At 54.7% G+C, this 27,942-nt stretch overlaps 9 protein-coding genes across 9 annotated transcripts; 4 read left to right on the top strand and 5 right to left on the bottom strand.

Moving 5' to 3' along the window:
* Nucleotides 1-1,179: 1,179 nt before the first annotated feature.
* CC1G_09559 (hypothetical protein) lies at nucleotides 1,180-5,446 on the bottom strand (the record flags this gene model as incomplete). Its single annotated transcript, XM_001839652.2, has 6 exons — nucleotides 1,180-2,558; nucleotides 2,611-3,107; nucleotides 3,164-3,342; nucleotides 3,398-3,549; nucleotides 3,605-4,901; nucleotides 4,952-5,446. 6 exons carry the CDS (start codon nucleotides 5,444-5,446, stop codon nucleotides 1,180-1,182), a joined length of 3,999 nt encoding a protein of 1,332 aa, XP_001839704.2.
* A 302-nt stretch (nucleotides 5,447-5,748) lies between these two features.
* CC1G_09558 (hypothetical protein) lies at nucleotides 5,749-7,130 on the top strand (the record flags this gene model as incomplete). The annotated part of the gene is made up of 6 exons (XM_001839651.2): nucleotides 5,749-5,814; nucleotides 5,865-5,919; nucleotides 6,015-6,303; nucleotides 6,362-6,575; nucleotides 6,626-6,736; nucleotides 6,792-7,130. The coding sequence occupies 6 exons, from the start codon at nucleotides 5,749-5,751 to the stop codon at nucleotides 7,128-7,130; spliced, it is 1,074 nt and encodes a 357-aa protein (XP_001839703.2).
* A 511-nt stretch (nucleotides 7,131-7,641) lies between these two features.
* On the bottom strand, nucleotides 7,642-8,110 carry CC1G_09557 (hypothetical protein; the record flags this gene model as incomplete). Its single annotated transcript, XM_001839650.1, has 3 exons — nucleotides 7,642-7,788; nucleotides 7,843-8,024; nucleotides 8,083-8,110. 3 exons carry the CDS (start codon nucleotides 8,108-8,110, stop codon nucleotides 7,642-7,644), a joined length of 357 nt encoding a protein of 118 aa, XP_001839702.1.
* Nucleotides 8,111-8,561: 451 nt separating this feature from the next.
* CC1G_09556 (hypothetical protein) lies at nucleotides 8,562-8,814 on the bottom strand (the record flags this gene model as incomplete). Its single annotated transcript, XM_001839649.1, has 2 exons — nucleotides 8,562-8,768; nucleotides 8,803-8,814. 2 exons carry the CDS (start codon nucleotides 8,812-8,814, stop codon nucleotides 8,562-8,564), a joined length of 219 nt encoding a protein of 72 aa, XP_001839701.1.
* A 239-nt stretch (nucleotides 8,815-9,053) lies between these two features.
* On the bottom strand, nucleotides 9,054-9,558 carry CC1G_09555 (hypothetical protein; the record flags this gene model as incomplete). The annotated part of the gene is made up of 3 exons (XM_001839648.1): nucleotides 9,054-9,137; nucleotides 9,189-9,299; nucleotides 9,355-9,558. The coding sequence occupies 3 exons, from the start codon at nucleotides 9,556-9,558 to the stop codon at nucleotides 9,054-9,056; spliced, it is 399 nt and encodes a 132-aa protein (XP_001839700.1).
* Nucleotides 9,559-10,070: 512 nt separating this feature from the next.
* CC1G_09554 (hypothetical protein) lies at nucleotides 10,071-10,794 on the top strand (the record flags this gene model as incomplete). Its single annotated transcript, XM_001839647.1, has 3 exons — nucleotides 10,071-10,150; nucleotides 10,202-10,258; nucleotides 10,311-10,794. 3 exons carry the CDS (start codon nucleotides 10,071-10,073, stop codon nucleotides 10,792-10,794), a joined length of 621 nt encoding a protein of 206 aa, XP_001839699.1.
* Nucleotides 10,795-10,823: 29 nt separating this feature from the next.
* Nucleotides 10,824-15,361, bottom strand: CC1G_09553 (hypothetical protein; the record flags this gene model as incomplete). The annotated part of the gene is made up of 10 exons (XM_001839646.1): nucleotides 10,824-10,991; nucleotides 11,041-11,145; nucleotides 11,196-12,121; nucleotides 12,173-12,982; nucleotides 13,033-13,249; nucleotides 13,304-13,501; nucleotides 13,555-14,011; nucleotides 14,069-14,433; nucleotides 14,485-14,720; nucleotides 14,779-15,361. 10 exons carry the CDS (start codon nucleotides 15,359-15,361, stop codon nucleotides 10,824-10,826), a joined length of 4,065 nt encoding a protein of 1,354 aa, XP_001839698.1.
* Nucleotides 15,362-15,611: 250 nt separating this feature from the next.
* On the top strand, nucleotides 15,612-18,785 carry CC1G_09552 (other/FunK1 protein kinase; the record flags this gene model as incomplete). The annotated part of the gene is made up of 9 exons (XM_001839645.2): nucleotides 15,612-16,133; nucleotides 16,199-16,312; nucleotides 16,363-16,614; nucleotides 16,668-16,964; nucleotides 17,023-17,413; nucleotides 17,470-17,837; nucleotides 17,890-17,949; nucleotides 18,005-18,058; nucleotides 18,114-18,785. 9 exons carry the CDS (start codon nucleotides 15,612-15,614, stop codon nucleotides 18,783-18,785), a joined length of 2,730 nt encoding a protein of 909 aa, XP_001839697.2.
* Nucleotides 18,786-20,391: 1,606 nt separating this feature from the next.
* Nucleotides 20,392-27,689, top strand: CC1G_09551 (hypothetical protein; the record flags this gene model as incomplete). The annotated part of the gene is made up of 6 exons (XM_001839644.2): nucleotides 20,392-20,967; nucleotides 21,020-21,755; nucleotides 21,807-23,087; nucleotides 23,142-23,361; nucleotides 23,448-24,703; nucleotides 24,769-27,689. The coding sequence occupies 6 exons, from the start codon at nucleotides 20,392-20,394 to the stop codon at nucleotides 27,687-27,689; spliced, it is 6,990 nt and encodes a 2,329-aa protein (XP_001839696.2).
* Nucleotides 27,690-27,942: the final 253 nt, after the last annotated feature.

Genomic DNA, 27,942 nt, shown 5'->3' with positions numbered 1-27,942 from the left:
GGTGGGAGAACAAACGCGAGCGACCGGCGAAGGCTCAGAGCAAAAAATCAACATAGTCATGTGACCGTTCCATCCAAGCAAATGCATTATGCAAACTTGTTCCCTTCGCCTGAATTTCAAATACGAGCTGGTTCAGACTAGGCGAAATAAATCTCATCCCTCTCAATGCACTTACCAGATGGGAATTCGAGGATTTAATCTCGCTACTCCTCTGCCATTCGAACCTCGAACTCTTAATCGGTCCCCTACCAGTCACTAGTCACTTCTGAGGAAAACAAGAATCTCGAAGAACTGCAAGCTGTCCGGCCGCGTCCGGACCGAAGCAAGGGGCTTGCTCCGCACCGCATAACGCGGCAGCGGATTGGCAGCGGAGTTTATTAATGTGAGGGTCACTTGGAATCGTTACGCTGTTACCGTACACACAAACACACCTGTTCAAGCACAGCTGTCATCACAACGCGATAGAATTCTGCTTCTTGCCTATTTCCTATCGCAGAGTAATCGATAATCTCTTCTTTCCTACATTATATACCTCCAAACACGTTCAAGGTACGTGTTTCCTTCTTACCCGCAGCGCAGGCCGCTGATGGAAGCACCATTGGGGCCCTATTTCGGACCATTTCCGACCCCCCTCACTACCTTTGACGGCATTTGACGTGTATCACTTAAACCTTAATGGGGAAACGTCGCGGAGGAAGACGTGGGGAGGCTACGCAATGTACGTCTGCAGGACGCAGACCAACGCGTGAACAGGCCATTCCATGCGTGCCGAGTTCACGTTCTGTTGCGAGTTCACGTTATGTTGCGCGTACGGTGGCATGGATCTTCGCGCCGTATGTCGAGACTCATGTTGTGATATAAGGCGCTCTCTCAATATGACATTGTTCAGATACCTGACGTGACAATCACGCCATGTCTGAGCTACCAGGAAAAACACAAACATACACATTGTTATTCCTATGTTCAATCAAACAGACATAAACACCGAATGCTCTGGATCTCTTTCTCTTCGATTCCTCGATATGTCAAGAAGCAAGAAATTCATTATTTTTATATACGTGTATTCGTACATCATAAACGGGCAAAAAGGGTAGGTAGGGCAAGTGTATAATAAACGATCGGCAAGCAGTGGTAATGTAAACGTCCAAGATCTTCAGGTGATAACGGGCAAAGGCTCGGCTAGACGTCCTGGCGTAGGAGGGAAGCGTGGCAGGATGCGTCTACGACGCTGGCGAAGGACCGGCGGGAGGGAACCCCAGGGCTGCAAACGCAGCCATATCCATAGGGGCGGTCTTCATTTGCGCGCAGAACTGCAGATACGAGGCGTAGGACTGGACGAGTGTGTTGATGGTTCCCCGTGGTCCACATACTCGCGTGCGCAGTGGAGGTCGAGGTTGTCGGCGCGGGTGCGGGTGGGAACGAAGGAGCTGCCGGCGCAAAGGAGGACGAGGCTGTCGGCGTGGGTGCGGGTGGGAACGATGGAGCTGCCGGCGCAAAGGAGGACGAGGCTGATGTGGAGGATGCCGCTGGGAACGTACGGAGGGGTGCCCATTCCGGGCGGCTTGCGGGGACGGTGGGTTCTTGCTTCTTGGACGGCGAGGACATGTTGGGGCGGGGGAAGGGTGGTGGCTGCATTGGCTGTTGGGAGCCCGTACCACGTGAAGCATGAACATCCGCCAACATTCTGCTGAGGTTCCCATCGTTCAGATACTGTTGGAGACGAGCATCGTCGAGGGGAGGAGCGAACAGCCGACTGTCGATGCTCTTAACGCGAGGGTTGAGGGGGGGGCCAGAAGATATAGGTCCGTTGTGGGAGGGAACCGGTTTTCCAAACGTCTTGGCCATTCCAGAGCTCGTATGCGCGTTACTTCGAGGTTTCTTGAAGGAGGTCTGTTCCTCCGAGCCCGGGGATGGACGTTTGGCAGGAGGGGACGGGCGGTTCTCGGGGACAACCTTCGCTTTGCCACGCGAAACACTTGACTTCGAGGGGGCTTCGGACTGTTGACGAATGGTCGGCTTCGGCGGCGAGTGGCTGGTCGGTGCTTCGGAACGGGCACGGTGACGCTTGCTGGGAGGCGCAGGTTCAGGTTCAGGACTTGGGGTAGGCGTGGCAGGTCGACGACGACGACGGACTGGACTGTCGGGATCGGGTTCGGAGAAGATGAAGTCTTCGTCCTCTTCATCGTCGTCAACAAAACGTACTGGTGGCGCGCTCTTCCCAGCCTTGATGATCTCCACCCGTGCATTTCGACTACTCCTTGGCTTTTCCGGGGGAGGGGGGGGAGAAGCCAAGGGTTCGTCGTCCGACAAAACGACATCGCGACGACGCTTCCCACGGGGGATGCTGTGCGGGGAGGCCTCTGTATCAGGTTCCTGCTTTGGCTGGGGAGACGGAGACGAATCGGGGGAACCGGGTGGCGTCTGGAAGCCGGATCCGATACGAGGGGGGCCCTTGTTGTCGAGCTTGTGATTCAAAAAGCGCCGACGTGCGAAGGACTGGGTTGACGACGCCGGTGGCGGTGCCTCGATGAACAACGGGGTTTTGCTCGATTGGAGTTCTGCGTGGACGGTCAGTCATTTGTCGGATCCCTTGGCAAGATGTAGACTCACTGAATTTATTCGACTTGACGAAACGCGGGGGATCGGGGCCCAAAAGCGAGGAGTGCAGCAGTTTCATGTTCTCAAGTCCAATGGCTCGGACACCTGAACCACTGGTGACAAGGCGATTGAGTTTGTCTTCCCCAGGGAACGGGCATCCGAAGGGAATGTTGTGGATGGCGATGCCAGCGGCGGCGAGGCGTTCGGGGAGTTTGACCCAGGGGATGGATGTGCCGGAGATTTTCACGCCGCACTTCTGCAGCATTGGCAGTAGCACAGCGCCAAGTTCTTTGCGTGCTGTCACTATCGCGTCTTCGTCGCCGTCTTCCATAGCATTGGAGGCGGTGGACACGGGCGGGCGGGCCGAGCTCTGGACGGGTGATGCAGGGGGTCCTTGGCCCTGCGCGGCAGATGTAGATGCTGTCGATTTGGCGGCGTTCAAGTCCGCTTGGGAAAGGACAGGAGGTAGGTCGGGGAGGTCGGCGGCATATGAACGCGAAAGAGCATCACTGCATGAGAGAAATTAGCCCTATGATTATACTCGGGTACACCGTAAGGTACTCACAATACGTGCGACCGCAGCTGACCCACAACAGCCGACTCCTTGCAGCGTAAGCGGTCTTCAAAAAAGCCCATGGCGTTGGGAGTCGTATAGATGTGGGACAAGCCTCCGTCCTGGTTGACGCTGGACCCGATGACGATGAACAGGCCTTCCGCCCCGAGGCTTTGATTCATCAAAAGGAACTGAAAGAGGGTACGGTTAAAGACGGCCACCACGACGAAAATGCTGACCACATACGCGAGACTCCAAATCTTGCGCACGTTTGGCGAACTCCTTCTTTTTCTGGCGATACGTCTTCGTCTCGGAAAGGTCCATCAACGCCGACTCGGTTGCCAGCATTTCCTGCCAGTTGGGCACGTTTTTTTGAAAGTCGAGCCAGTAGTCCCTCGCTAGAAGATCGAGACATCAGTGAGACAGTAACGCAAGTTGTAAAGGGGCACTGACGCTGGTCACCCTCCACCCCAGGGCACAACTTCTTCACGACTTCTTTGTTGCGGAAAAAAAAGGGCTGGAAGACGTTCCAGGGATGCCGTTGGCCTCTTGCGGCTATGGATGAACGGGACGCCAACGCGTTGTAGATGACAGCGGGGGCTCGGTTAAGTTGCTGGGCCGTACGCAAGACGAACCTGTGGATCTCGTCAACGGCCTCGTTGATGACTTTCGTCTCCTCCTTGGTCGGCTTCCCCACACGCAGACCGTCGAGCGAGTCCTCGTCGGGTTGGTCAGCGGAAGACGAGGCTGGCGAAGGTGGGAGGTTGAGCGGGGGTGACGAGAGTGCAGGGGGAAGCTCTGGGAGGCGAGCGGTGAGGGTGAGGAGCTGGTTGGAAAAGTGTGTCGGGCGAGGCTTGGATGCGGAACTAAAGATGTCATTGACGGCTTTGGCAGCCGCGGTGGAACCTGGCGTCGGCGTCTCCAGTGGCGACTGCTGGGTTCCAGCGGGTGGGTTGGTATCTCCCTGCGCAGAGATGGGTGTGGACAGAGAGAGGTCGTAGCCGTTGTTGGGGGTGGCAAGGACACTGTTGGAAGGGGAGATCTCATCGCTCGTGAGTTTCTTCAGCTCAGTCTCCGAGAAATCGCGTTGAAGACTGAGAATTTCCTGGTGGACATCGCCTGCGGAGTCGACTTTAGCGGGGGAGCCAGCGGTAACTGCAGAGCCAGAGGGGGCAGCAGAGGGGGCAGCAGGTTGGCCGCCAGCAGCACCACCTTCCGCCATCGTCTCGGCTTTCTTCCTATTCGGCGTGGAACGTAACGAGTATCGGTTGGGGTCAGCGGGGGGGTGAGCTTTCTTCGCACGTTTGGCCTTCCCTGGAGATGTGGACACCGGACCCGCAGCCGATGCCGAAGGGGTGGGTACAACAGGCTGAGCGGATGGATGGGCAAGGGAGCCAGGTTCCTGAGTTACTGGGGCGGGTTGAGCTTTGGAATGGGCGTGGGCTGTGAGGACGTAGCCATAAGGTGGGAACGTTGGAAAAGGGGAAAGGCGGGGCGGGGCAGGAGCATGGTTCCCGTCTCTCTCGTCGTCATCCGGATGCGCGGGAAGCTGGAGACTGGGGTGGGCTCCTGACTGAAGCATAAATTGGAGCCAAAACTGTTGCTGGGCATCGGGGGTATTAGTCGATGGCGTTATTTGAGGTGGAGGCATAGTCGGCAGCGGTGCGCCCGTAAGAGGGGGAGGAATGGGAGGGTGATCTGTAGCATCCTCCGGGGCGGACGACGTGCGTTGAGGCTGTTTGTCCTGCATCTGGAAACCGTTAGCCATCGATGTGAATAAGAGATTCGTGGCGAGCTCACCGAAAAGTACAAGTCGTCGACTTCTGAGGGAGGTGGTGAAGACAAGACGGGAAAGGGAAGGAAGGGGTCCTCCTGCTCACGTCTGGTATTTGGCCAAACTTGGGAGAAGGCGTTCGTTGGAAGACGTTTGAAAGAAGACGTTTGCTGGATCTGGAAATCTGTGCCTGGTGAGCACCAGACCCTTCCCCGAATTCTGAGATGGAGGGCGTTGACGTACGGAGTCGCATTGCTACATGTTTCCCCGTCTGATTCCCGCATCGATAAAGGACACTTCCGCCTTACGCCAGGCCACACGCATAAACATAGTCCTTCCTGACTATACTCCTCATCCCAAAAGTAGGGAGTAGGATCGGCAGGGGAAGAGAGAGAGCTAGCCACAATGCCAGCGAGACGACCATCTGAGACCGACGAGTCTTGCCTCCGACTGTGCGTGAGGGCGGGGGAAAGCGCGGGAAAATCCAAGTGATGGACAGGTGTCAACGGCTTCGGTGGCATGTGTGAATCTATGAGACCGTCTAAATTCGGAAACGTTCTCCCCTCAGACTCGGAACGAGATTCAGTCATCCTGTCCCTACACTCCTGCTTTTCTTGTTCTCTCATTCATCTCTCCTCCTCCATACCCCAATTTCCACGTTCGCTTTTGGACAGTACAATGTTGCGCCTTGTCTTCGGCATTATGGCTGTCGTGATCTCTCCCGAAAGCAAATGAGCGACACATGCCCGACCTCCAACGAAGAAGCGCCTCAAACCAAGAAGCATGCAAAGCAGACAAAGTGCATCTTTCAGAAACACACCTCATGTCACCCGTCCAAATGACCGACGCAGCGCCGACTTCAACAGAACCTCCAACCAAGAAGGACGTTGTGCGTCTTTCCGCACGTCCCCGCTGTCCCGCGTTGCCACGTCAGCCTAGCCGTACACTCCCAACAGCGTCGCTACCTCCCTCCAATGTTTTGAGATGCCGAGGGGTATGTTTTTTCTGTGTATGTTGGAAATACAACTCTAGGATGAGCGCCATCTCCTGGGTGCTGACACGGATATGTTCGTAGACGCCTTTGTTCAGCTGGTATCGCTATCACCGAGGAAGCCTTCCCTGTCTTCCCTTCCGGGTTCTGGAAAACGGACAGAGAAATCAGGCTGTATCCAGGCGACAGCTCGTGTGGAATGCTGGCCGTTCCTATCACTGCATCCCCTGGTATATGGCGATGGGTAGGTGGAACTCATAACTCCAAGATCCCCTTCCCATTTTCCCTCTGCTGGATCCTTGGTTGGGACATGGCTGAACGCCGCGGGTTTCCTCTTGATGAAATCGACCGCCTGGTCCGCGACCTGGTGGAGCGCCGCTGGGCAAGGTGCAATCCTTCAATGACGAGCGCGACAGACATTGTAAGACTGACTTCACGACCGTAGACTCTGGCCGCCCCAACAAGGAATCCACGAATCTGTGCTCAACGCTCTACAACGTCGATACTTGTCCGACGCGGCCTTTTACGTGCAGCAAGCCATCGAAAACAACTCGCTCAAACTCTTCATCGTCGACGTCGTGCTCCGCTTCTACAACACTTGGACGATCTCGTGGAAGCCTCTCTGGGCCGTTAGATCACAGATAGATTCGGACCTGGCGGTACGTATGGTTCACGCCATGTCTGCCGACCCCTCCTGATGCTTCCTCAGGTAATCGTCAGTTGGTTGCACAACGCTTACACCTCGGCGAAATGGGTGGACCCTGAGGTATCCTGGAATATGATGGTTGCTTGTTCGTGGGCGAACTGGCACGCATTAATGGTGAGGTGTCCATCTAGCAACGTCGGTGTCGAAACGTTAATCCCTACGTATTCAGCTTCCTTTGCGCGCCCGGTTGGAGGCCATCCGCGACAGGTTGGATGAACATGCAGTTGGAAACGCGCTATTGGGCGTCCCTGATGAGGAGGAGTCCTCTGACAGCGAAGGGGGACCGGGGACCGCAACCGACGAGGCGGACGAAGACTCGGACGACGAAGACGATGGCTCCATGGACGAGGATGATGATCAGGATGAGACTACGAGCGAACTGGCGGCATACGACAACAGATCCTTGGAGGGTATGCCGGGTTACGGTGTGTTGCCATCCATGACAGAGGAGACCCGCCGGGAAATCATCGAATACGCCCGACGCGTCAACAACCTTTCCTATCCGTAGTGCTGCGCGATCTTGTTGATTTTGTTCCTTTTGTTGTATTTTGGTGCATATTCTCTTCCATATCTTTGCTTCACAACTACGTTTGTTGACTTCGGCCGAACGTTCTGCCACCGCGGTGACTTGAGTCGTCCGAGACACCTTGCAAACAAATGACGCGTGGGGACCCACACAAGACGAGCGCGCAAATAGGCGCCCTAGACCAAGGAGACTTGCATCCATGACGTCACGGGATTCGTCCCGGCGGCCATCAAGACGTCAGCGCGGCAGCGTTCCTCTCGCCCACCCAGGAAGGTGACGTCGACAAATAAGTCCGACACAGCGCGACATTACCGTATAGATGCCTCACGACACTTGTACTAACTGGTGACCAGAGGGAAGGAGGGAAGAGGAGGGGGCGAGATTTTCATTGAGCCAATGAGCACACAGGTAAGCGTCACGGAATACAAGATACGTAAATGGGGGGGGGGATATTACAGACGGTCAAGATGTGGTAGGTAAGGCAAATCGAGCATCAGTTTCCAGCCTGACCCTTGGGAAGAACGACATCGGCGGCCTTGGTCCTCAAAGCGGCCTCGAGCGCGTCAAATGCCTCGGCCTTGCTGTGGTAGACAACGCGGCTGGCGCGAGGGACCCCGAGAACCAACGCGTCGGCGACGGCCTGTAGTTAACCTCAGAACTATGCAGACTGGAGTAAAGGATGGAGAGTGCGAACCTGGTGCGCAAAAACGCCGATCCCGGAACCATACGCGACGACGTGGTAGAACTCCTTCGGCATGGCGACCTCGTTGAGGGAAGAACAATCGCCGCAGATGGTGTGGATGACGTCGGATTTGACGGAGTCGACGCTGACGTTGTGGGCGACTACGTCGACGAATGTGCCCTTGACCGGAGCGGCTGGATGTGAAAGGTATTTCGGCGACCGCAAAATCATGAACATGAGCAATGGACTTACAGTCAGTGGGAGCAATGGGAGTAGACATGGCGGTTAAAGTGCTGTGAGTACTTGGTTGCGTTGGCTGTTGAGGACGATAGCGATGGGTGGCTGCTGGGGGGGCTGGACATGGCAGGATGCATTATATGGCCTTCAAAGGATGTGCCGAAAGAGGCGACGGAGCATCCCCTGTCCCTCCAGGATTGACCGTGTTCGCCTGACCATCGAAGTTTCGATGTTCTCCGTGCCGGGCTTCATGACCGTCCCTTGACCCATTCGAAGGCAAAAGAATCAGGCAGTCCTCACGCGTTGATTGTGCGTGCACATTGATAGCGGTAATTAACAATACATCGAAGGAACGATCATGACCGAGCCCGGGGCTCATGACCCTATCGAAGGCAAACGGATAAGGCTGCCAAAACGCGTTGATTGTACGTGGACTTCGACGACGGTAATTAACGACGACGGTAATTAACGACGACGGTAATTAACGATTGTAACTATTTTGAAGATGGCTCCGCGGAAGGACCGCCACCTGAGCGATCTTGGAGTTTCTGCAAGTATTCTTCGAGTTGTTCTTCCGCGTCGGGGTATAGCTCGTCCTCAGAAAGATCGAGCTCCTGTACTTCTTTTCCAAGCAGGGAGATGTGGGACACTGGCCAGCTACCGTCTTCAGGGTCCCTCTCGCCTGTGCAAGTGGAGTAGTGCTTTCGAGGGAGTTGATCTTGTTGCACAGCGCACAGCACCTGTCATTGCTGTCAGTAATACCCGTGTAAACGTAAAGTCTGGCACCGCCCAATGCAATGTGTTCTCAATCGGATCCTCAGATCTCCATGTGCCGCTGTTTTGTACTTGCGCAGACATGCCCCTATTCTCAAAATGTGCCGTCGTAAATGTATCAAACACGTGGTGGATTATGGTAAAGGGGCTCGAAACATGTAGGTCGTAACAATACTATAGAAATCGCATATGTGAAGTATACTACTACAAATCTAATGCTTATTGACACGAACTTTTCGAGGTCTTGGCCCTGAACCGGGGCTGGGCGGGAGACCGAGTTGGGCGTAGAGATGGTTCTTGAGGAAAGCGTCAGAACACGTAAGTTACGGCTAGGACAAGGAACTTACTAGCTCTTTCCCCCATTGTCGATAGCTAAAACCCTCGAGCTGTTTCCAGTCACTCAGGGGGCGAAGCCCTACAAACGCCACTGTACCGCGATGAAGCCGTCGTCGAACACGCTGCACGGGATGTTAGTTCTCCTCGGTAGGTTAAGGTTTGGAGGTTATCACGCACACCAGTAATGAATTCTCGCGCGTACTCCTCAGACTCTATGGTGGGATGGTGCTGCCGCTGAAGTGGATACCGGGAGAAGTAGATGCGGAAGAAACTTTCAAGGAAAGCATCTTCCTCACCCCTTAGTCGCGCCTGGCAAAGATAGGCGGAACAGACGCCGATAAATACCAGCTGAGGACGCGTGAAGCGGTAACAGGCGGGCATAGCTGGGGGGGCAGGTAGGGGAGAATTTGGAACTGACCGTACGCGTTTGATGCGCAGGTACAGTATATGTACGAGCCAGTGAGGGCTCAAGAAATGGTTTTGAAGGGCTGGTTACCAGTTACCGCTGCGAATCCTCGAGAGTCCGCTGGCAGGTCTTCGAGAAGCGTTCCCAATTCAGTGACATGGAACTTGATTGTGCACGCATCTGAGATCACGTACTGTTCAGATTGACGATCTAAGATTTAGCTTCAACTCGGGCTCACCGGAACGACCTCAGCGGAGGGCTATGGAAAACATATTCATGTTATTTGGTAGGAAACTCAGGGTGTAGCTCTTATTAAACGATATCGCTGGAATCCCCCGATTTCAAGCTTTCTGCGCGTGTTTTCCGCGCCCCGATCCGCCTACGTTTGAAAAAATCAGACGACGCGGCCATTGCGTCCTAAAGGTTATCTATCTTTACACCAAGGATCCTACACCCATTCCCATTCCTCCTCTCCAACGTCCTTCGCATGCCCCGCCACAAGAAGTACTATACAAGCGAGCAACGTAAGGAGGCTAATCGCCTGAATAACAAGCGTTTCTACGAAAAGTAGGCGTATATCTCGTGGATCTGAATATCACGATGCTCACCGTGACCAAGGAAGAAGGCAGAAATAAATGCTCGTCGACGAGCGAAATACCGAAAGAAGGCGAATCGGTGCGGGCGACACTCTTGGGGGTTACTCTATACACTCATTCTTTTCACGTAGGGCCAAACGCCAAGGTACAGAGGGCGAGGGAGCGACATCTCACGAGATGTCGGGAATAGGCGCCCGGGCGCCTGTCGTTCCACGCGATCCCATGCAGGCGAAAGTCGAGTTCGCTCTAGACAGGGTCAACGCCATTGAAAAACGCGCCTTGCGCATCGTAGGCGACGACCCGTCCGCGTTCTACCAGCAGGTTTTCGAAGAGGCCGTCGCCGGCAACGCCGTAGATATCGTTGAAGGACACATGGCACGCTTTAACAGGCTCACAGATAAAATCACTCGTCATCGCGCAATGGTTCTGGATATTTCAGGCGTATCAGAGACTTACAGGGCGATTGGCGACGTTTTGGAGAAGGTGGATGGCATAGTGTCCATGTTGGAAGACATCTACGCCTATGCTCTGGAGGGGTTAGATGTACTACAGGCCATGTTTCGTCAAGGGAAGCTTAAGTATCAAGCCTTGAAGCGGGGACGGGAGAACGCGTAGTATTAAATAGTCTTCATGGGATGTACATTCTATTCTGGAACAAGAGGGAGTCGTAGCATATGCTGAAACAACATTCGGCGGAAAGCGGGTATTTGATTTTCGGTGAGCTGCGGAATGTGGTAGCCACGTAGGAGGGACGTTATGACGGCAAGCACCCACACCCCGCAGTCTACGCCGTTCGTCTGCACAGGATTCGTCTGGATGAAGTGTTATGAATGACGAGGGGATGAGAGCTATGTCACTTACGGTAATAGGCGTGGCGAGCCACTCCTGACCGTCTGCGCAAATGCCAGTATCGTAGCCATGCGTCCCAGCCACGTACGCTAGGCGGGTAGTAAAGGTGATGATTTTCTGCGCAGATCTGTCAATTATTGCATCATGCAGACACCCACCGAACTCACCTCCACGTCGTCGTCCCATCCGGCGCGGTTCCCAAGGCTATCAAAAAGGCCGACTCGTCTTTGCAAAGGATAAACGACGGCGCAAACCCAGTGCTGCTCCTCGGGTCGGTTGACTGGCATAATCCAGACGGCCTTCTCCCAGAATCTCGTCGCCTTGGTGCGTCGCCAGAGGTCGATAGTTGAGCAGGGGTACGTCCCCATTAGTATGTCGTGGGACGTGAAGAGCGCGCAGGCCGATGACGTGTGTCCGGAGGCGATGTTGGGGAGCACGTTATGGAAAAGGAGTGCGGCAAGGCCATTGAGGGCTTCATCAGTCAGCATCTTGGGATCGCGGACCATCGAGAGCTCGCGTCGAGAAAATAGGTAGGCGGGACGGGGTTGGCCATAGAGGTGAAGTGCTCGTCCAGAGGTCCCGTCGTACGTGGAATGGAACGCAGGCGGGGGGTCGATGTCGCTCAGAATGTTCACGTCGTACGCCGCGCCCGACACGTCGGCCCAGATCAGCCGCACGGGAGGCGCGCTGGGATATTGCAAGGTGGGCCCTTCTTCGTCCGTCGGTTTGACCGATAACGTCTCCAAGAGCGTAACCTCTGCCTCGTCGGGGTCTCTCGCCCTTGCGAAAACGTCTGGGTCGCCCGTCGTGTCTTCGTCGGCAGGGTCGGGATCCACGTCCGCTTCGGGTTCGTCGTCACTGTCGCCACCTTCGGCGCTGGCTGGAGACGTGGTGGCGACGTCAGGCTCCGGTGGATCTGCGGTGCCGTCGGGGGTGATGGGGTCCATGAAGATGTAATTTTGCGGTGGACCAAGTTTCGACGAAGTTACATGCGAGTCGTATCGGGCGTCAGATACCAAGGCTGTGGACCATCGATGCTTGAGGCTGATGTGCATGAGGCGCCGTTCCTGCAAGATATCAACATACAAGGAATCTACAGAACTGTCACTGGCGAGCTTTGGAAATGGACATGAATGAAACGTACTGTCTGGATTGAGAATGGCTTCATCCAACGTTTGCAGTTCAAGCCCAAACCACCGACACATATTGTCCGCCTCTCGTCCTATCCTTTGTCGTTCCTCCCGCGCTCGATCCAGTCGAAGCATGCCGCGGATACCACTACGAACGGATGCATCTCCCAGCCACGGTGGGATGCCGTCCTCGGATACGGTGATCCACACATCCTCCATCAGTGTCGGATCGTTCCTGAGCTCTGTGAGATCTTCCGAAAGGGGTGTTGGAAGGGCGAGGTTCCACTCTTTCTTGTACATGGCCTTCAACTCGGCACAGTATCGGTTGAACAGGCGGACTGCGCTGGTGAGCGCAGGGGTCCGTTTGGACAAGGTATCTCGTATCTGTTGATGCATCTTCGTGCCTGTATGAAGGAGGTAAGGTTCATGTTCAGGAAAGAGACTGCCAACAGACTTGCCTAGCGTTTGATGACGCCCGCCTGCTGCCTGGTTGAGACGTTCCCACTCGAAGAAATTGCCAACGGCTCGCTTGCGTATGTTGATCTTGAGGTCGCGGAGGAGAAGGAGCTTGCGTACGAAGTTGATGTTGAGGCCCTTCAACTCGGGAAAGAGGTCTTGTACGTTCAAGGACTCGTACAGCGCGTCGGCACGTTGTTTGAATCGGCCTTGCATGTCCTCAAATGTCGCCAGAGTGGCCGCAGTGGCCGTGCCATGTCCGGTTGCCAATTCCTTCCTCGCGGATTCAATACACTCGTCGAGGAGATCGAGTTGCGATTGGATTCGGAGCACCGCGTCCAGCTCCCTCTTCAGGCGTTGCGGGGCATCTAACCTGACGTGATCAGTGGCGGGACCGTCTGGGGGAAGTATGGCTTACGTGCTCGAAGCGATAGCTGAGCCTCCTGCTGCAACTTCCACTGCTCGCGCAGCTGGGGGATCGAGAGGCTGCAGCCTTCTAGCGCCTGACGGCCTTCCTCCTCGTGACTTGGGATACCAGTTTTCAAACGGCGTCGCATCCACGCGCCCAGCTCCATGCGATACACCTTCGCTGACGCCGCGGCCTGGAGTTCCAAGAGATACAGCCGCCTCTCACCCTGAGTTTATCATTTAATAACCGATACATGTAGAGAAGGGGGGAGGGAGCTCACCAGGGATGTTCGCGTAAGTACGATGAGCTTACGCCCATCCGACCAGTACCGCTCGACTTGCTCTCCGTCAGAGAGTGCGAGACCTGGCAAGAACCTCGGGTTATATGCGAGTTGGCAAGACCATTGGTGTGCGTAGGCATGCATCGCGCTGGTGGCCCACTGCAGCCGTGAGGTTATCGCTGCTGGGAGAATATCATACTGAGTATACACAGTGAGTGTGGCTGCTGTCGTAGGAAAACATTTCCCCTCACCAATTCAAGACTCCGGTGTACCACACAGCCCACGTCATAAAGGACTACGACAGTGGCTTTGGGAGGGAGGAGTGAAAAAAGCCGCTTCACCATGGCCAGTGCGAACTTCTGCTGTTCTCCAGGCGTATCGACGTTGGTGATGAAGACAGGGATACCATGTCGACAAATAAGAGCAGCGATCCCCGTGTCGTCGAAATGGTCCGTGTTGGTTTTGACGTTGGACCCATTGCCAGCTTTGTGGGTGCTTTCACAATTGTCGATGGCCTCGTCTGGAACCTTGGGCCGGCGGGGTTTCGGGGGTCGACTTGCGCGTACAGATTCAATGGCGGCACCCATTTCGTCGACCTCATCTTTGGGTATCAGATGTTGACGGTCGAAGAATGGGGCACATGTGCCAACCGAGCGAAGGTGGCGTTGCGAAAAATTGGCGTCGGCGGCGAGGTGAATATCACATCCCCTACGAGATGCGAGATGAATAATGCACCTGGAATATTGGCTTCTGTAAAGTACTCACTCCTCAAATGTTCGCCCAAAGTGTTTTCCCCCAAAGCAGGCTGGACACAAGTTGCGAAGAAACCTTGCGCACTGGCCTTGCGTGGCTTCCGACGTGTTGGCTGAGTCATCGTGTACCACACACGTGAGCTCCGGGTTCGGGATGACATCAGGGAGCGCATCACCGACGTTGGCGCTGGCAGTGTCGGTGACGTCAGATGGGGCGGCGGCGCCTTCGCTATGAGTGTCCGCCTTCCGATCCCTCACTTGCCGTTCTGCTTCGGCCAGCGCAGCTTCCACCTGGTTGTCTATGTAACGGTGCATTAAGCTATACCACTGTCTTGCGCGTCCGAGGCTCTTTCTGAACGGTTCGTTCATTATTTTGGTCTCGGAAGTAAAATCAGCTTCGCTCTCGGGAATTTACCGGAAAGAGCCTACCTTGTTCTTGGGATGGGTCAGGATGTATCCCCGTTTCTGATAGAAATCATTGAGGGAATGGGCCAGGGCGGTATCGGCTATACAAGAGGCTTCAAACAGACATTCAAAATACTCCAATAGGTCCATGTCGACGGCGATGTGAGGCTGGGCAGGACCGGATGGGAAAAACCCGTGTGAGACCAAAACTTTAGATATGGGGTTGCATTTGCAATGGGTGAACGTAATGTATTCGTAGCCTGCATCCTGTTATTTAGTCCGCTGCAACCGCACAGAGACGAGGGAAGACAAACTCACGATCAAATAGGAGGCATAGAATTCGTTTGTCTTTGAACCCCTTGCATCGTCCTCCGCAGGGGGTCTGTTGTTCGAGATGGATCGCACCCTCCTTCCCGACCATGGGTGGTTTGGCGACTCGCTTTCTCCCGCTAGACCAGGTCAGGTAGGCCTCAGCGAGTAGGGGCAGGTTGCGCTTCCACCGAATGTTCTCTTTCTCCCTCTTGAGTATCGTCTGTAGGGTTTGGGGGCCTTTCCGTCGGGTTGTAGCTTGCTTCTCTGACGAAGGGCCATCGGTACCATTCGATGTCGCGGTGGAGGTTTCTGGAGCTGGGTCGACAGTGGGTGTAATAACGTTCACGGGAAGCATTGGAAGCACCCCGCCTGCCTCCGTCCCGTCGTCCAGGGTGTTGTCAGGGCAAGAGGCCTTCAATAGACTCTGGAACTTGGCGGCTAGCCTGTTCTTCTGGGCCTCAGCAGCATACGATGTCGCCTTCTGTCGCTCCTTGACCGTCACCCGCTTCTTGATTGGAGATACATACGTGTTTCCGAGGCGGGAGCCACTGGAACGAGGTTTTTTGGGAGGCTTGGAGCCTCGATCCATGGTATTTTGTGCTGTATGATGATGGTGGCTACAAGATATAACGATCTACAGGAAGGGATGCAGCTGGTTTTGCGCGTGAACACGCGTCTGCCTGGACGCGCGTCGCAGTCTGAGAGCGTGTGATTACACGTGAGAGGCCATCATTGACGCGGCATTTCGGTCCTTGGGGCCCTGATTTCTGGTCCGTTATGGGCCCCTTGGGGTCCATTACTAAGCATACTTTTAGGTGCCTGAGGTGCTTACCCGCAACATGTCGCTGCCAGGAATCTTCACACAACAATGCGACACTCGTCCTCGATCGGACACTAACATCAAACCACAGATGACAACCAGCTTTGCTCCAACGAAGGCACAGGATGTCAGAGACGCTGTAGAGAGCGACGTTCGACACAACATACGCGTCTGCGAGCGACAGGCGTTTGTCGACCGGCTTTTCCCTATGAAGCCTGACGTGGTTCAAAAGATCATCCAGGATCTCGAAGATACTGGGTGGTATTCGCCGACGTCAGGCTGGAAGGGTCTTCCTCAGGAGCCAGGGGGGGCAGAGGGCGAGTACTATCATCCCTATACCCAAATCCTTGACGCGATCGACTCCGCGGCCTTGTCGCATGGCGAAAGGGATATTGACCACGTCCCAGGCAAGTGGTTGGATCGTCACGACATCACACCAAAGTGCAATGTCAAGAACACCAGTAAGCTACGCCCGGATTTGAACAATCTTATCCTGCATCCTGACAGAGATGCGCCCGAAAAATTCGTCGAGTGTCTGAAGGTCAGCATGCGTGTCGTTGAAGCTGCCGAGCTGTGCTTGTTGACTGACTCGCCTCGAACGAACAGGATGTTCATGAAGCCGAAATCGAACTTGAAGAGACCTGTACCACAGTCGAGGGTGACAGTAAACCGGCATCGAAGCGCACCAAAGCAACAGTGCCACGGTCTGAATCCGAAAGGGTAAGATGAACCTGCCCTCTGTTGAGATAAAGGACTGACCGTTCCCATAGCAAAAGTCTGCAGAGTCGCTGACCGTCTCCTGGCTCAGGACCCGCGGGGTCGTTGAAATCAAAACTCGATACTGGCTTAACGACATCTGGCCGACGACGCTCCAATTGTGTACCTATCTTCGACAAATCCTCCGAGAGCAACACGACCGTCGATTCGTTTTCGGATTCATCTTCTTCCACCGTTCGCTGGCGATCTGGCACAGCGACCGTTCTGGTCTCCTTGGAGTTAAACAAGTTATCAACATCGACGACGTATGTGACGATGCTTGTCGTGGGTTTCAATCACTGATTTCCTTCACTCTTAGAATCTGGAGCTGTTCGTTCAGGTCATGTCCAGCTTTGCGTTGATGGGTGCAGAGCGTCTGGGGTTTGATCCAAACATGAAGATGGTCGTGCCTGGCTGTGCCCCTGCCTTCAGCTACGCTCTGCCCTTCGACCGGATCCCCAAGCATCGCCATAAGCTCCACTGGCAAATCACGATCAAAGGCGTGACTTACCAAACCGTCGAGATCTTGAGCGTGGCTCGGTCTGAAATCATGTGTGGCCGAGCACCACTTGTATGGCGGGCGGTACAGCTCGATAAGCTTGAGTCCCCTAAGCCGGTAAGATCGACATTGTCGTTCACGACATCTTTCTTTAGCTGACCAGCTCCAGAGTCAGGAACTGGTGATCATCAAGCAAGGGTGGCGACCGGACATGGGGGGCCCGAGTGAGCTGGGAATCTACGACATCCTCAAAGTCCCCTGCCCCGAGAAGAGCGGTGCCGCCCAATGTGTTGTGGGTGAGGATGTCGCAGGCTCTCACACTGAAAAAGATCTGCGTCGTGGACTCTCGTCGGAGCGGTTTGTTATCGCTGCGCACCAGCCGGATACATATCCTGAACCCAGAGACGAGAAAATTCTGCTACACATGGGCAGCGTTAAACCGGACGACGATGACAGGTACATGCCACGTATCCAGCATCGGCTGGTCAACCCGGTGAATGGTCTTCCACTCAAAATGTTTGGTGATTTGCTTGAACTACTCGACGTTATCATCGACGTGCTCAAAGGTATGTGATTTACCCTAGAATGTGAACCTGATGTGTCCTGACATCGCTGTGAACAGCTTATCAACACGCGTACTATGAAAAGGGTGTGTGTCATCGAGACATTAGCTTGGGGAACATTGTCATCGAATGTGAAAAGCGCTTGGGGAGGCTCATCGACTTTGACCACGCCAAGAATCTGCCTGATTATATCTCGAGAACGGTTTCGTCCCTCCGGAACGAATTTGCTGAGCACATGGCGGAGCTTCACCAGTTTCGTGAACGGAATGAGCTTCCTCGTCTGTCTGACAACCTCGCACTGTTGCTCCTATACCTGGCCAAAATCAATCTCTCTGATGATGATGAGTCGCTGGAAGACTGGGAGGACCCAAAGGCAACTGCTAGACGGACCAACCTATCTGCGGACCAAGTGACTAAAAGGCTTCGGGTACGCCAGTCGCTCATAATCAATACCTGTGCTCTGACCTCGGTCCCACCAGCTCGACAAGATCAAAGGCGAAATCAAAATATCCGATGTGATCCCACTTTTAGGCGACGATGTAAGTATCTTTTCATTCTACTGCTGCAATGCTGGGAAGGCTTACTGTCTGGTAGCCATATCTCCCTCCTAACTTCGGCAACAGACGTTCGGTGCATACGTTCTGCACGGTGACTCATCACATCGCTATATTCTTGTCTATTCAAGACTAACACTGTTCTTTAGGGCACGGTGCCGTTCATGGCACATGACATTGGCAGAGAAACTGTCCGCACTGCTAAGCACGACATGGAGTCTATGCTATGGGTCTTGGTGTACATCGGCATCACGCGCGATGGCCTTGGGGGAAAGAGTCGTCCTGAGCCCAAGGAAGCACGAGGAGAGCTGCACGATGCCGCGGTCCGTCGCTTCTTCCTTTTTGAATCGAATAGACCACAGGCAACACACATTGACACCAAGAAGGCCTTCCTTCGGTCACAGGAAGCCATCCTCGACGATCACGTCTTCCGTTATTTCCACGCCGATCTGAAGCCTTTGAAAAGCCTTATCGTCAAATGGAAAGACATCATCCACAAAGCTTCGAACGGGAACTTGGTTTACGCACATTATGCTCCCGTGGCCTTCCTTCAAGCTGCGATGGACGTGAGGGCCGAGTTTGCCGCTCACCCGGTCGTCATTGCTCAGTCTGAGCAGGGGAAACATCGCCGCGAGGCCCAAAAGCGTAAAATGAACAGCATCCTCCGCAGAGGAATTGACCTCGTGCGGAGTGCGATTGATGAAGAGGACCACGATGGCAGCACGACCCCTACTAACGAGTGCCCGCCGCACCCTGCTCTAGATATGAGTCCTAGTGGAAAGGACAGGGGCGGTCCTAATCCTCTCCTTGCTGTGCGTTAAGTTATGGATCCCTCGTTCGTCATCCTCGTTCGTCCTCAGCCTTCGCGGAACTTATGCGACAATGGCATGTATGTACTTGGATTACATTTAGAGTACTCTCCTCCATTTCTAAACTCTGAGTTGTATAGGTATAACTGCAATCACAAGTGTGTCGACCACGCATTCTCGAGTATCACCTCTACCACCTCACTTCACCGCACCCTGCCCACCGTATGTCGTTTTTCGCAGTCGTCGGACGTCTTGGGAGGTAGGCGCCCCGGGCCCGGTACAGGCCTTCACTGCTTCAAGGCCAAAGGGGCTTTGCTTTGGACATGTAATGCCCCCGCATTTCTTCCAGGATTCCCGTGCTTGATATTTGGCACATATTTACTGAGTACAGCTACCTACTGATAGTTCCACCGTATATCAATAACCGAGCACTCACTAGCGGCTGTGGTGGTGCTCGAGAGTATATGGTTGTCCACTAAGATATCATTTGTAGTCGTGTGGCCAGCTCTCCGCCGCCCGCGTCCTCAATCACTCTAGATCTGTTGGAAGTTAGGCGTACTACCAGCAGTACACTCGTCGAGCTTTCCGCTAGGACTCATGTTGAAAAACTTTGGCCGCTCATTGGTGGGGGTCGTGGCGTCATTCTCGCCCTCTTCCTCGCTCGCAAGAAGCACCTACCTCGTTGCCCAAGGACATGACTCTGCGACAGGGGTGAACAAGCAGCTGGGTGAATGTCGAGCTTCTCGACAATGGACGACTTGAAGAGGCAGAGAGTGATCCGGAGACGGACATCTGGCCTTTGAATTTCTTTCACCTACATACGAGCCCCTTTGAAGTACCAATTCTTCGATTTCGGTTGGAGAGTGAGGGAACCTGATCACTGCCGCAGTGGACAATGTCCGAGGGGGAAGTGACTTGCTATTTTCCGCTGCATCGGAAAATCGGATGCCGCGGATGTCGAGCTGTAAGGGCTGCAAGTCGGTATTTAGTATATGTGCAGGCAGTAATGCAAGACTCTCCTTGAGAATCCAACTGGAACAGCATACAGATCCGATGCACAACTTCGCTTTGGTGCGGCTCGGAAACCAATGTTGATCGGAGATCGAAAATATTCTGGCAAACGGGATGATGCCGTTGATGGCTGGTGATGGACGTTGTCGACGTCGGTCGAGGTTATATCGCACGTCGACAAGCCTCAAGCCTCAGAACAGCGAGCTTGGAAGACTGTAAGTGCTTCAGAGCCTGATTAGGACTTTGAACTGACTAGAACAGCTTCACAGAACGATTAAAATTGGCCGCTAGCGGGCTAGGTCTGATATTACCATCCACTGGAACGGGAAGCCTCGTTTCAGAGGCAGGAGCCTGCAAGAAACCGTACGCTGGCGCCCAACAGGTGCGTAACAAGTCAATTCCAACGCGAAATACAGCCTAAACTGCTCCCTTAGAACCTAGGAGGACGGAACACCGCGAAGTGGTGTGTATTGTGTTCCTTTCCCGGTTCTGCACGTCTCGTCTCGTGTTAACCGCGTTTCTGGCAGCCCGACGCAGTTCAAGAAGCTGAGATGATCTTGGAAGGCCGCAAACTCTAGCAAAGCACCAAGAATTACTTGCAAGAGGCATGTCGTCGCCGTCAGTGTCGGCTTTCCCTGCGCCTCATGGCTGCAATCTCGAATACGACGAGCCAATCCAACCAGGAATACCAGCACAAGGCGCGACAGCACCAAAGCTAACCCTCGATATGGACGACCTGCGAACAAACCTACCTCCACCGTCTGAGCTCAGTCCAGTTCGACCGAAGAGTTCCTTTCTCGGTCAGAAGAGGAGCGGCCCAAGTGCAAAGCCCAAAGGGTTGCGTCATAAAGGTTCGAACCCAACGCTGATATTTCGCTCAGCAGCGACAGGGGGAGTTCCTCGAAATCCAGCAGTGACACCACCGCGTACACCTCCACCACATCTCCAGTGGATGGGTCCTTCGGTGCCCGTTGGACCGCCTCGTCTGGACATAGGCAAGAAACACGGAGTCTTTGCGGCTCCGCGATCGCAACAGCAAGGTCGAAGATACGCGACTGCTCCAGGTTCGAGTACACCTGCACTCGCCCTCCCATCTCAGCCTCCGGCCGTGGTGATTACTCGAGCTTCAATTGAGGTGGAAGTTGAAGTTGAAGGTGAAACGGGTTCTTCAACCCCGAGCGCTGTAAGCCTCTTCTATAATAACGAAACCCTTATGAGATTCATATCATTATCAGAACCTTCAAAGTGTTGACTATCAGAAGCTTGAACAACAAGACAACACCCCATCCTCGTCGGGCTGGATAACACCTGACGAAGTGCCAGGATCAACACCGGTCTTTCAATCATTTCTCAATGCGGAGGCCACTTCGAAAATACCATCAGACTCTACTGCGTCAGCGTGTGCTTCGGAAGCAACCCTCCTCCATTCCACCACTTCAACCGCTATTCCTGCTTCATCATCAGCTTCTGCCAACTGTCCACTCGTATCTCAGCTCCAAGGTTTTCCCGTGCCCAACATCCAGCCCTCCTACGTCCGCACGAGCCATGGTGAGCCAGGACCTAGTGGTGGTCGTGGTGCCGTGGCGCCGCAGGAAAGGACGGGTTCAGCATCCGCAGACCTGTGCAGTGGAGCAATAATGTCGTCCGATATGCAAGGAGCGGTTGCTTACTCAGTGAATGGCCCTCGGCCTCGACATCCCCATGTGCGCCCCGCCGAGGTCGAGATGGTGGATGGCGCTGTTACTGTGGATTCCAACAACGTATCCTCTCGCTATCAAGTATTGACCTCCACCGACCTCAACAATAGCCCTTTCTCCCAACCTCTTAGTCAAGAGCAAGGCCGCGATATGTCTCCGGCTTTTAGTCAAGTTCACTACCCACCGTCTTCCCCTGATAGACACTCGCCATCACTCCCATCAAATCCGGAATCACTTCCATCAACATCAAAAGATGGAGATCATGAAACGCCAGGTTTGTCTTCCGCTTCTTCCTCTTATCCTGGCGGCTCACGTTTTCCAACAGCATTGGCTTTACAAACCGTGGCACGGGACTTTGATGGAGGCTATTCTGGAGGTGGCGATAATGGTGCACGTATGCATGGGGTATGTCGGCCGGATGCCGGCGAGTCCTCTGAACATTCTGTATACCTCGCTGGTTCCGTGAGTATGACGGATGCAAGAGATCAGAGGGAGAACGATAAGGGCCGAGCGTTTCATACTTCTGGAGCGCGCAGTGGGAACGAGACGACAATTTTCGGATACAGTGGCAGCCACGATTCTTCTCGCAACGTTGTCGACACCCACCACGTCCCCAACCGATTTGATTCGCCCGTTTCAGAGTTGTTGGTCCGTGACAGCGACGTCCATTGTGGGTTTGGACCAGAGCAGGGCTTGAACGGTATCGAGAAGAGGCCAGCTCATAGCCCGTTGTCCATTTCTACCCAGTCATCAGCGCCAGGATCGTTATCAATATCAACTGCCGCCCCTACAAAGCCGGATCCAGTCGCATCAGTAGCGAGGGAACCATTTCTGTCAGCTTCGAGTTGGCCATCGACGTCAAAAACGTCAACGATGGTTGAAGGGTCGCGACATTACGAACCACCACTAGTACCACCACTGGCGAACACGAACGTTGTTGAAGACGGAAGAGTTGGGGGCGATCCAGTAGGAGTTGGGATGGGAGATCTGCAATGGATTGGGGCTACTGCCACCACCATCACGCCAGCGACTAATATGGAGATGGAGGTGAGGAAGGTGGATGATCAGCCTGGCGTCAACAAACCTACTACCCAAAAAGCGAGAGCTTTCTATAGCAACGCTATTGCTGGGCCCTCAACGCTGCCTTCGACCACTGCCTCCAAGGCCCACACCGCGCCCTCAACACGAAACCGCTCGCTTCCGAGAACCTCGATCGAGGGCTATAACCAACCATTCGAACAACGGCACCAACAGTACTACCAACAGAAGGAACAACAGCAGAACCAGCACGAACGACAACAACAACAGACGCCTGTTCATCATCCCATCCAGAACCAGTACGAGATCCTCCAACCCCCTAATCACAGTCACAGTCATGGGCGTAACGCTACCCCTTTCGCGACGCCAGAAAAGAGCAGTGTTTCAGCTGTCGATCCGCCTTCACAATCTCTTTCGGCATCTGGCATAATGAGTGAGGTAGCGCGTGGTACACAAATTCAGGGCGAGGGTTTTCATCAAGGATTTGGTCATACTTCAAATCATCCGACACAGGCGCCGGGGGAGGATGTAGACTTGGGATTGGAGGCACGGAATCGTTACCACTTTGGTACTCAAAGTTCACAAGTGACAGTTGAATTGTACTAACACCAGGCCCGTCCAGATTTCTCGTCCAACTCGACCCAGCACTATCATCATAACGAGCGGGTCCTGGAATCGTCGATATCCGCAGAAGAAACCTCGATCTTGTCAAGCGCGGTGGGCGGAGGATTAGGAACGGGGAGTGCAGGAGGTTCAGCGACTACAAGCAACGGTGTACGGCCTCTCCCGCGGCCGCCTGCACCTAATCTAAATTCGTCAACGGAGCCGGGTGGAAGCTCGAGGTGCGTTTTTCGTTTTTTGATGGCCCTTGTTGTGTGTAATCCTCAATCATAATCTTGTCCTGTCCTTTTCTTTCACCTCTCTACAGTACGCCATCAGTATCGATATCGGGTAGAACGAACGCTGTAGCAGGCCCTTCTTCGTTGGCGGGCACCAGCAAGAATACGAACGGGAGCTCTAGCAGTAGCAACACCGGCAGCACCAGCAAGAATCCGTCTATATCATCGGCGCCATCCAACATCTCGGGTTCAGGGAGTGCAGGTTCTTCGAGTATGTCTTCGACTTTGGCGTATCCTTCCATCCACCAGCCTACACCAAGGGCAATCGTTACTTCGTCCGTTTTGCCTTCAACACCAGTCATCGCCTCCTCGAGCACTGCTTCCAGAGTTGCAGGTCCCAGCACGTCGGCCCAGCGAGCAAGCCCTCATCAACGTCCCCAAACAAGCCCTGGGCTGTCACCTACATCGAGCACCCACACCATCCTCCCCAAAGAATCCGCTGTCCACCCACACCCACGACCATTATGGACGTCCAAGAAGGTTGCTGATTCGCCCATCATCCGGGCGCCCAATTCCGCTGGAGGGGCGCTTCCTGGTTTGGCCAGTCCTTCGGAACGTGGTGCCCTCCCCACACCGCCTTCGAGTGCGAAATCGAATACGAAAGTGGCGACACATGCTATTCCGCCTTCGCCGATGTCGCTTCCTCCAGCCCGAGCACCGTCGCGGACTGCGCCTTCACCGCCTCCACGGACACCGTCGAGACAAGCACGAGAACACCAGAAGCGACAGGATCAAAAGAAGAGGAGGGGGAGGGCGGGGAGTGTGAACAAGCATGGGAGTGATGTTGAGTATATCCCTCCACCTCCTCCACCCAGCGGCGGTCGTTCGAATCCGCACTCGAGGAATGGGAGTATCAGTGGGAGTGGGACGCAGGGAGTGAAATCGATGCCTATGCCTCTAGTCTTGAACAGCACGATTCTGGCGTCCTCGACCACGGGTGCGTCGAGTCAACAGATCCAAATCCCGTGTGTGCCGGCGAAGATGGTCAGCGCGGGGAGGTCGCCGAGTGTGACGAGGGTGGGGACGGGGCGGTCGCCTAGTGTGCCGCGGACGTTGCCAGTTGGGAGGCGTGAGCGGTCGGCGGATTCGTATCTTGGTAGTGATAAGACGGCGGCGTCGACGAGGGCTGGGAATGCGGTGGGGTATCGGGTGTTTAAGCAAGGTGCGGAAGAGGTTATGGAGAGAGCGGGGAGGACGATGGGGCCTAGGCCTGCTGCGCCTACTGCTTCGACTACTAGGCTTGGGAGAGGGCGGAGTTCGTCTGTTGCGGAATTGTTGAATCAAGGTGTGTGCTTTATCTCGGACCTGTGGCTGTTAGGGTCGGTGTAGATTTTTATGTGGGTTTTGTAGGACAACCTGGTGGTGTGGAGAGAGGATCGATTTTGGATATCAAGCACCAGCATTCGAATTCGACCAGTCATCCTGCATCGAACGTCCGCTCGGCGCCGACGACACCTCGGCTTGGTCTCACCGGAGCATTCTCGATTCCACCTCCTTCGAGCAGGACTGTTTCGCCTCAATCTAGCAATGCACCTGGTGGCGCGAAGAGACGGCCGAGTGTTACTCTCAACACGTCCTTTGCGGCGCTATCGGCTTCGCCTTCGGCAAGTAATAGCCAGCAGACGAGTCCTATAACCAGGATGCCGGTCATGCGGCCGTTACCTGTACCAGGTTCCAATGCAGGAGCGGCGCCTCCTACATCCTCGACAGCAGCTCCGATCAACCCCGGTACTATTCGAGCGTTCAGAGCTCTTCCATCGCCTACTTCGACCCCAATGGTTCCGCTCAACCTCCAGATGCCGACGCCGATTTCGAGTGCAACCCCCACCTCTGCGAGGCCCCTTCCTCCTCCACGTTCGAGAACGGCGGATAATTTGTCGGGAGCCACGACGCCTACGCTTCCTTATGGTGGACCTCCCACTCGTCCGTTTGGAACGCCTAGCAGTCCCAGTCCCAGGCTTCCTCTATCGCTCAGTATACCGCATGTTCCTGCGAGCAATGTGGGCGGCGTGGCCAGTCCTAGGATGCTACCCACCCCACTGACTACGACGAAGGAGAAGCAGAGGGTGTTGCCTGATGTCGACTTGCTCTCGAATGAACCTTCGCTCACCAGGAACACAGCTCCCAACCGACACCCGCCTCTCCCAGCTCCTGTCGCGAAGAAAGCGACGTATCCCTTCACGCAAGCAACCGCATCCGAGATGTCACCTACGAGCGCCAACTCGACTAGCGACCGATCAGGCAACGAAGGCGTGCACTCGCACCCTATGCACCTCGCCGACTGGACGAGCGAAGACCAGCTCCTCAACGACGACTCCAGCTTCCACATGCAGATCGAGGAAGAGATCGTCTTCCGGAATCGGGAGGAGGTGGATTTGGAGGACGGAGCGAGCGAGGTGGATATTGAGCTTGAAAGGGAGGTTATACTACGTGATCCGTCGTGGACTGCGTCGTGGAACCCTGGTGTGTCGCAGTATGACTCGCCGACGGATAAGCCTATTTCGCCGATTGTGGTGGGGAATAGTACGTTTAATGATAAGGATGAGGTGTTTGCTGGGGGCCCGCGTCACCGGCATCGGCAGCGGTATTTGTCGGATGATGAGCTGCGGATTGGGGGTGGGGGGATTGGTGGGAGCTTTGGGCAGGCTGGGGAGGGGTGGAGGAATGCGTATGGTGCAGAGGAGGGGGAGGGGTATCAGTATGAGTATGGTGGTGTCTCGGCGGCTGTTGAGCATAAGCCTGTGGATGGGGCTGTTTATGATATGCTCTCGCGAAGTCCGTCGCCTATACGCTATGCCCGTCCGGATTCGAGAGGCCACCTTCGCTCGTCGACCTCCACGCACGACTCGTACTCCCGAGCCACCTCCCCTGGCGGATCGCAGGCTTCTTCGCGGTCTCTCTCGCCCATCTCAGTCCGCTCGCGGAGCTCGCTGTCAAGTTCGCGCTCCTCTTCTCCCTACTCGTCGTATCGCGGACGGAGGAAGGGCTCGATGTCGTCTGATGATCTCGATTTGGTGGATGGGCAGGGGAGGAGGCGGGTGCGGAGGAGGAAGGAGCAGCCGCGGTCGTACCGGCATAGTTATCGGACGCCTGGTCCTGCGTCGTTGGAGGAGTTTGACTTGAATCCAAGGAGGGGGAGGGGAGGTGGTGTTGGTGCTGGACAGTCACACCGTGGGCGGGGAGGGTCGGTGTCTACGACGAATTCGAGGGAACAGGTTTTGCCTGATGAGGAGAAGGAGAAGAGGAGGGCTGGGAAGAGGTCTACTATTCGTGAAGTTAGGGAGGCGGTTTCGAGGGCGTTTGATTTTGATGGGGAGAAGGAGAGGGAGGGAGAGAGGAGGGAGAGGAGGGACGAGAAGGAGAGGGAAAAAGAGAAAGAGAAGGAGAAGGATAGAGGGGGGTCGGTGTTGTTTAGGAAGATGAAGAGTAGGGGAGGGGGTGTCCCGCCTGCAGCTAGCGGTAGTGGTGACGCGTTCCAGTCCAATTCCTCGTCCAACCCGTCGTCTGTACTCGACATCTCCACCCCGGAGATCCCGCCCAAGGAATCAAGAGGCAAGGACAAGTCGTCCTCGTCAAAGTTGGGCTCGAGACCTGGGACCGCGGAGACGCAGAGCGGGAGTAGTGGGAAGAGTGGGATGTCTGCGTTGAATCGGGCTGCTGGGTTGTGGAAGAGCAGTAGTGCGTCGCTGGAGAAGGCGAGCCAGGCTATTCCTGTGGTTAGTCCGGCGCCGGGTGTGCCTGTGGAGGATTCTTCGTCTTCGGGTGCACCGTTTATGTGGGTGTCGAGGAGGAAACCGGGTACTGGATTGCAAGAGGGTGCCGCTCATGAGCCTGTTCCTTCAAAGGCAGCACCTGAGGTACCGTTTGCTGCTCTGCGGAGGGAGGATACGGAGTTGATAGAGGATGAGAATAGGGAGGATTATGCGGCGAGGAAGAAGATGAAGAAGAGGACGGCGAGTGTGCCTGTTATACCGTTTGACGGTGTGCGTGGACCGAGGCCGATGGAGGGCAACGGGCATACGGGGTCTCCCCTCCCCGATAGCTCGCTCAATTACGAGTCAGACGCTGCTTTGCTCTCTATCACCTCCCGTAGAGCCAAATCACCCAAGAATCGGCGCACTCGGTCAATCCTGGATGGTTGGGAGGGAGAAAAGGCTGAATCGGATGAGGAAGAGAGTATGGATGTTGCTCAAGCTATACCCAAGTTGAGGGACCTCAAGAACAAGTCGTCAAAAGGATCTTTTCGACAGTTGCTTGAAACTAACAGGTAGTTGGTTGTATTATAACTTATTCGTGCACACTTTTTTGGAAGCATGTTTTGTTCATTTTGTTTGTTTGTTTTGATTCTGCACATACATACATGCATACATATCTACCACCGCATACAATCTTGGAACTGTTTTATTATTTATGGTATTTATTTATGTTGCAAGCATTTCTGAATCTTGGGAGTTTTTGGGTGAGGTACGACGAGGAGAGGTGGTAAGGTGGCTGTGCCGGGCCAGAACCTACTTCCGGGTTCCG

Source organism: Coprinopsis cinerea (assembly GCF_000182895.1).
Source record: "Coprinopsis cinerea okayama7#130 chromosome 11 map unlocalized cont3.11, whole genome shotgun sequence".
NCBI classification, from domain to species: Eukaryota; Fungi; Basidiomycota; class Agaricomycetes; order Agaricales; family Psathyrellaceae; genus Coprinopsis; species Coprinopsis cinerea.
Note: the sequence above shows the minus strand (reverse complement) of the source record. Positions and strands in the feature narration are given on the sequence as shown.